Raw genomic sequence first — 7463 nt, 5'->3', positions numbered from 1 at the left:
GACACAAAAAAAAAAAAAAAACACATCATAGTAAAATACCTTCTCAGCTTCGCATCGAAGCTAAAATAGCAGTACAAAGTAGAAATATTCAATCAAGTAGCTCATTCTCATCTCCAAACTCTAGTTTACAATCATCGTCACACTCAGGCTTTTCAACATATGATCGTCCAAGTTAATATGTTTTTCCAGAGATTACTGATCGTGAACCTGGAAGTTGGATTCAGCCATTTGGCGAAGAAAATTGTGAGCCATTTCAATACGACGATAGACAATGCGAATAAGCAAAATATTATTTATTTATTATTTCATTAAATAGGTATCTAATTTTATTTTATGGTTTATTATACAGTTAAAATTATTTTTATTAATTCTATTAAAAGATTAATTTTTTGTTTTTATTTTGTATATCTTTTCACAGCAATAATATTTGGGGTCTGAAAAAGTTATTATAAATTTTTTGTTTTATTATACCTTTACAATTTAAAAACTATGTTTGATTTCATCAAGTATATTTATTTTTAATAATTTTTGTTATAATGTATTGGCATTTTTAAAAGTTCTGACACGACTTACGTCGCAAAAATGTGGTCGACACTGGTTTTGAGGGTAGAGACCCGTGGGCCGTTTATTAAATGAGCGACAACACATTATGTTAACAAAAATAAAATAAACCGAAAGGATAAACACAGTAATAATAATCTTTGCATAATATCGCGGCACTTTCGCTGGCGTCGACGACGCGATGTCCGGCGTAATCCTTGGACGGCAAAATGGTTAGCAGCGTTGTAGGCGACGGTGCGCGGGTGCGGATCGGTTGGTCGACGTTGTCGCTTTCACAATGGGAGGAAGACTCCCCCATCATTTGCGGTGGGTCGTCGTCGGCTGTGCGGCATTTGCTGGACTTTGCACCGTAGCGTATAACACGCGGTGTTGGTCAGTCAAATACTCATAGTAGGGCGACGGCTGATAAAGGTGGCACGAGTCGCGGGGCATCGTGTTATAATACATACACCACTCATTATTCAGTAGTATATATGTTATTACCTATTAGTCATCAAATTAAAAATATTATTCATGTTAATACTTTAAACTATTCCAAGAAATATGTCTAAAAATACATTGATATAAATCTACTGTAATAATTATAAGAAATTCTTTAGTTGTGACAAATTATCTATTTTAAGTAAAATAATATGTAATAAATAACACAAATTGAGTAATAAACAGATAATAGTAAAAGGTCGTGACACTTCTTGCATAGATAGATGAATTAAATTTAATATAAAAGGGCATAAAAACTGTCAATCTCTCTCACTACCACTTCACCTTATGAACTTTTAACGAATGCAAGAAGTGGCTTGACAAAATACGATTTTACATAGAAAATTGAAGTATATTCATTTCTTTCAACATTAGTCCTGAAATTATTAAGGTAAATTCCTATTCAAAGTAAATATAATGAGTACATAAATTAAGTAGGAAACCAGAAAAAGTAAAGTGATCTCTAGAATAAAATATTGTCTAAATAAATAAAGAGAATCAATAACGTTTGTACGAAGTTAGCCAGCCTAGTCTAATCTTTGAGTGGGTTACCTGTGTGGTCAATACTAATAAAGACTCTCTTGCGAAGATAGAGAACCCACTTGTGGTTCCTATACTACTCGAGGTTTTTATTGACTCGACTCACAGTCAGCACAAGCCTAGATAACTACTGGTACGAGTGGCGTTGTTGATGATCTATGTGTGATAATTAATCACAATAATTTCTATTTAAAATTATTATTATATTAATAAATTTTCAAACATCACTTTGTTTTTCTATATTTTACATCTTCTAATATACCCTCGTACTCATATCCCGAGAGAAAATTATATTATATCATTTTCTTTATTCAATAAATATTATAGTAACTCAATTATTCTCATGCTCATATAATACCAACAAATATAAATAATTTTAATAAATTATCCTTTAATTACTAATAAAAATCTTCTTAATAATTTTCTCCTTTTATTTTGAGTTACTATAATCGTGTATAACGAAGCTACGCGGGCCGTGTCAGTTCCTATGTTTTTTTATACTGCATTGTTAATTTTGTATTAAACGAGAAGTTAAATATAATTTATGATCAATGAAAATGTTTTTATACACATTATTAAAAAATTAATATTAAGTACATAGGAACTTACTATAAAATATAAACATAAAATGAAAAACCCACATCTATAAAATTATTGAATTTTTGATATGTAAATACATATTTTGTAATACATATAAGTGTGTTTCTTCTGTGCATAACTAAGTCGAGACTCAGTCTACGTTTTTTACTGAAGACGTACACGAAATACGTATTTACTTATAAAAAAGTTCAATATTTTATAGATCTGAGTTTTTCATTTTATTAAAAATATCTATATAAGTTCTCTGTATAAAATTATACTGTAAACATATAAACAGTAAACATATTTTGTTACATTACCTGAGCGTAACTGTTAGCTTTTCAGCAGCAGTAATCGGTTTCCTAATTTTGATGCTAGGGTTGGTTCTTATGTCATCCTCAACTAGGTTCAATATATAATTAAATTGATCCCAGCTTAATCAAAAAAATTCTCTAAATTTGGTTTCGTCTTGCCATAAATGTGTTTCAACAAGGACACTAAAAAATCCTTCAGTTTCTCTGGCTAAGTACATTTCATGCACTTTTTCTTTATTTCTTGATAGAACGTATTTTACAATAGCTTGTTCTTCTTTTACTTGTTGTAAAAGAAGAGGTTTCAAAATACAACTTTGTACTTTAGTTGAGGACATATGTAAACTAATAATAATAATAATATTTTAAAACACACAAGTACAACTTAACTAAACAGAGTACTTGATACAAATGCGTGTACATGCCTTATTATTTACATATAATGTAATGATGGCGCGCGTCTCTTGACGCGTACATAGGAATAACACCTTAATAAAGTTAAAGCTAAAGGTAAGAACAGCCGAATTTTCTTCTATCAAATTGACTCAGAAACTTTTTATGAAAGTACAAGTAATTTTAATCACTGTTAGGTTTCCATTTATAAGTGTCAGCATTATCACCTTAATCGGTACTCAATTTTTTTTATACTATTACAAATTAATTTCTTTCAATCTAATTACATAGTTTAATTATTATTATTTCTTAAAATAATTACAACTATCAATTGTATACAATGTTTTTATTTAGCTATTCCTAGTATAGCAATATATTTAATTCTAATTAAAATTATACAATGTCGATAGTAAATTCAATAATTGAAAAATTGTAATTATTACATTCTACAATTTTTGTTAGATTTTAAATGCATCGTGAATTTTAATTCATAAACTTATTAATGATTCATAATAGAACGAATAATTTTGAAATGTAGATTGTACTTCAATCCGATTCAAATTTTCTTAAATATTATCGTGATTAATCTAATTATTTATGAACATTTTAACTAAGTAAAAGCAATTGATATGTAAAATTTAGGTCTCATCGGTAGTTTGCTGTCTCATCCATTCTATAACCTTGTTAGTGATTTTATGATAAAATACTTTTTTGCCGTCGTAACGACCAAATTCAACAAAACCCATAAAATGTGAATTACAAATAACAGCCGCAGACATATCCACCTATTTAACACATAACTTTTACAATATTATATTAAAAGAATTTAATTTAATTATGAAATTTCATTTCTTACTACAGACTCGTGTTCTATTGGACATAAAACCATATCTTCTGTGTTATGAGTATGACAAATATGATAAACGCATGGTATTTGGTTAACTAATACATAATCATAATAATAAATATTTTCTGTACTACCTAAGTGCTTTACTTTTGTCCAGTAAATTGTTTCGCAGTTTTCATTTACAGTTTCTTCTGTATTAAACCTTAGTCCACGAAAATCTACAAATAATGTGTATTCAAAAGCTGGTAAGACCTAAAAAATAAAGATAAATAGATCTATGAAATATATATTTAATTAGAAGCCTACTTTATTCAATAAAAACATTTTTTTTTTTTGTATAACTTTTTTTAATTAGTTTTTTGATCCGAATACACTATTCCCCAATAAAAACTTGTATTAATTAACTTAAAAATTTATTAACATGTTTTTTTCAATGATATAGTTTTGGGAGGATTAAGGGGTTAATTATCCTAAAACGAAATATATTAATGCGTTACTATATAATCTTACAACAAAATTGGAAAAAAACTTAGAACCCTTCAAAAAAGCTCAAACAAAATTTATAAATGTTTATAATTAATAGCTCTCATAATTAGCCACAAAAATTGGCTTTTGAGATTTATCATTTTTATAATGAAAATATCATCTTGTTTAACAAAAAGTTATGAATATTATTCATTAAATAAAAAATTATTACTATAACTATATCCAGATTTAAAAGAAAACAGTATAAAAATGGATAAATAAATGATTTATGATAATATACATTTGTTTAATATATGATTTATAAAAAATTTTACAATAATAATAATTATCTAAATTAAATTTTTTTACCATAATTAAAACAAAGTTAGTCAGTGGATCTGGATGGAAGACTGCTTTCATTCCCAAACTTGCTTGGTTTTTGTTCGGATCTAAATTACTCATTATGACATAACCTGCTAATACACGGTATGGATTTTGCGATGACATATTTTTCAAGCTGAATAACAATCAGTAATATTAAATCTTTAAATAATATAATTATTTTTTAGCTTCGATGAGAAACTGAGAAGGTATTAATTTTACTATGTGCTTTTAATTTTGTGCGTGTTACCACTTTTTCTCAGCTCTCGCCGAACCGAATTCTTTTAACGATACGACAAAAGATCAAAAATCGTATCTAGTCGAAGACATTACCTTCAAAAATTGAAAAAAATTCCCTTGTTCCCCGTAAACGGGGAAAATCGCCCAAATAATAACAAATTTAAAAAACGCTAATTTTCGACATTTTTTCAATTCTTTTTACTTAAAACTGCCATAACTTTTCTAAAAATGATCGATTTAATATAATTTTTATAAACTTTCAAAAAATTAACTTTAAAATATCAAAAAAATAGGTTAAAATGATAATTTGCACTGATTATTTTTTAAATATTAAAAATCAAAAATCTGTAATAATTTAAAAACAATGTTTTGTGTTTTTAATTAATTTTTTATCGTAATAAATCATTTCAAAAGAAATATTAATATTTTCTATGTAACTCTTGGTGTTTAAATAGATGATACAATTGAAATATTCAAAACTATTTTCCTTATAGTTATGTCCTATACTTTTTAAATAATTAGTAATAATATTAAAAATTATTGATGATGTAAGACATATAATTGCTGATTTGAAATTAGCATGAATAATTGAATAATAAAAGTATCCTTTTTACTCTGATGAAAATTTTTGGGGATAAGTATAGATGATAATTCACAGAGACTAACACCACTGCCATAAACACGCTTCGGCGTAAATTTGTTAGAAATAATTGTTGGATTATTCTAAAAGCGAAATCAACAACTATTTACTTAAATATATCCTGATTATATGATTAAAATGAAATATATTATGAAATTAATAATTAAAACTTAGTGATATAATTTTTACGGAGAAACTACAAAAATATAGTTTAAAATACTAAAAAAAATACGCTTTTAAAGTATATTTTTTATTACACAAATAGCTACGGTATGTATGTTTTTGGTTAAAATATTATAGTATGTAATATGACTATAATTGTTATGAACTCGATCTCGTTTTCATCAAGGGGAATGACAAACGGCAAGAGACAAAATTATGGCACGTCCGTACAACTCGGTAGTATAGTTGAGAAGAAGTCCCGTCTCTGTAGTGACCGGTGGTTATGACGCCGGGTGATGGTGGTGTACAAAGTAAATGTACTTTGTGCCATATTTTTCGTATATTAAGCGCCCGCTTTTATCACAATAATACTAGTATTTTTCGTTCATTATTGTTTTAAGCTTATTTTAAAAATTATTTTTAACTTTTTAGTTCGATGTGCTTTAAAAGCATGTTTTTTTAGTTTTTTTAAACTACATTTATTAAGTGTTTAACTTCCAAAATACTGTTTCAGAAGTTGTTAAACATATATAATTCCATTTATATAACTAAAAACGTCAAATTTTAAAGGGAAAAAAGAGAATAAAGGAAACTTAATTGATTGTGTTTATTAAAATGCATACAAATAAATAAATTTTAAAAAGAAAAAATCTGTAACGAATATCTCATTTTTTGATGATATTGCATTCACATTGAATAAAAATCTAGTTTCGCCTATGAGAGTTTAAATTTTAAGTAGTGGTGCCGACGGTGTTCAGAAATAATATTTTTATTAATTTTAGCTTTCATTTTTTTCTTATATTTTATCTTATACAAAAAGCACGCGAGTGTTACTTTTAATGTTAAGAACAAATAAGTTTCAAATATTTCTTTTAACGTCTATACTCTATATTCTTGTATAAATAATAAATCTTTACTAATTTTCAGTAATAGGACTTTTATGAGTAAGACACCAAGTTGAAGCGACCAAAATACACGAACTGTAGTTCCAAGGAATTAACAAAATAGCCTGATGAAGTAAAGTGGAAAGAATAAATGTTTAATTAGAAGTTGAAATAATTATTTTAATTGATACCATAAAAGGATGTTCTCCAATGAAAGCAGAAAATTCGAGTTGTGCGTAACATTGATAATATAGAACTGTAAAATAAAAATAATATAAAAATACATGCTCTATAAAAATATTAAGCATTTTGTTCCTATCGTGAAAAAAAAATCCAAATGAATTTTAAAACAATTTCATACGTTATTTATATTAAACTTTGTTTATTTCAGTAACTAACAAAATAATACGTAGAAATGAATTTGTATGTGATATACAAAGTTATTTTTTTTTAATATAATTATTTTTAGCTTTAATGCTTAGTTGAAAAAATATTGTTTTACCTTGTCGTGTTTCTTGATTTTTATTTGCGTTTTTATGAATACTTCGCTATCACTAAATCAATATTGCTTAACAATGTGAAAAATTATTAAAAATTATATTTAACTATCATCCTTGCTAATTTATAAAATTACCAAGTAAAATTAAATATTTCAAAAATAAAAAACGCTTTTAACGTTTTGACGTCCGTCTATTTGTGTCTCGTTACTTTACCTGTACAATGCCAATGTTCCAGGTTGTCACTAACGTTGCTGTTATTTTTCTTTTCTGTGCTATATTTGCAACCCACAGTGTATATAATAAGTATATAAATATATAGATGTAGATATAGATATACTTTTTTTTTTTTAATGCGGTAACTGTATTAATAATAATAGCCCCTATCGCCCCTGTTAATTTAAACGGGAATCTATCCGTGTTGACTTATTCTATCCTTGTTCAAACATCTAGTTTTAATGCAGGAACTAAATCTGTATCCAT

General features: G+C 26.8%; 1 protein-coding gene across 2 annotated transcripts; it reads right to left on the bottom strand.

Moving 5' to 3' along the window:
• Positions 1–3272: 3272 nt before the first annotated feature.
• LOC126900638 (uncharacterized) lies at positions 3273–7161 on the bottom strand. 2 transcript variants are annotated; one of them, XM_050676494.1, is made up of 4 exons: positions 6986–7161; positions 4546–4693; positions 3721–3963; positions 3273–3649 (listed from the first exon to the last, which is right to left on the bottom strand). In XM_050676494.1, the coding sequence occupies exons 2-4, from the start codon at positions 4681–4683 to the stop codon at positions 3503–3505; spliced, it is 528 nt and encodes a 175-aa protein (XP_050532451.1). In that variant the 5' UTR covers positions 4684–4693; positions 6986–7161; the 3' UTR covers positions 3273–3502. The 2 variants fall into 2 exon arrangements, with proteins under 2 accessions (XP_050532451.1, XP_050532449.1); XM_050676492.1 differs by lacking the exon at positions 6986–7161 and adding an exon at positions 6675–6769.
• Between the last annotated feature and the right edge of the window lie 302 nt (positions 7162–7463).

This window comes from Daktulosphaira vitifoliae, unplaced genomic scaffold (genome assembly GCF_025091365.1).
Source record: "Daktulosphaira vitifoliae isolate Bord-2020 unplaced genomic scaffold, ASM2509136v1 Scaffold_3, whole genome shotgun sequence".
Taxonomy (NCBI): domain Eukaryota; kingdom Metazoa; phylum Arthropoda; class Insecta; order Hemiptera; family Phylloxeridae; genus Daktulosphaira; species Daktulosphaira vitifoliae.
Note: the sequence above shows the minus strand (reverse complement) of the source record. Positions and strands in the feature narration are given on the sequence as shown.

What these genes read in the sequence shown, in the direction of transcription:
- LOC126900638 (XM_050676492.1), bottom strand. Translation starts at nt 6,769, where the DNA reads ATGTATTTTTATATTATTTTTATTTTACAGTTCTATATTATCAATGTT. An exon ending in TTGGAGAACATCCTTTTATG is followed by an intron (nt 4,694 to 6,674) that starts GTATCAATTAAA and finishes ATTGTTATTCAG; the next exon opens with CTTGAAAAATATGTCATCGC. An exon ending in CAATAGAACACGAGTCTGTA is followed by an intron (nt 3,650 to 3,720) that starts GTAAGAAATGAA and finishes TGTGTTAAATAG; the next exon opens with GTGGATATGTCTGCGGCTGT.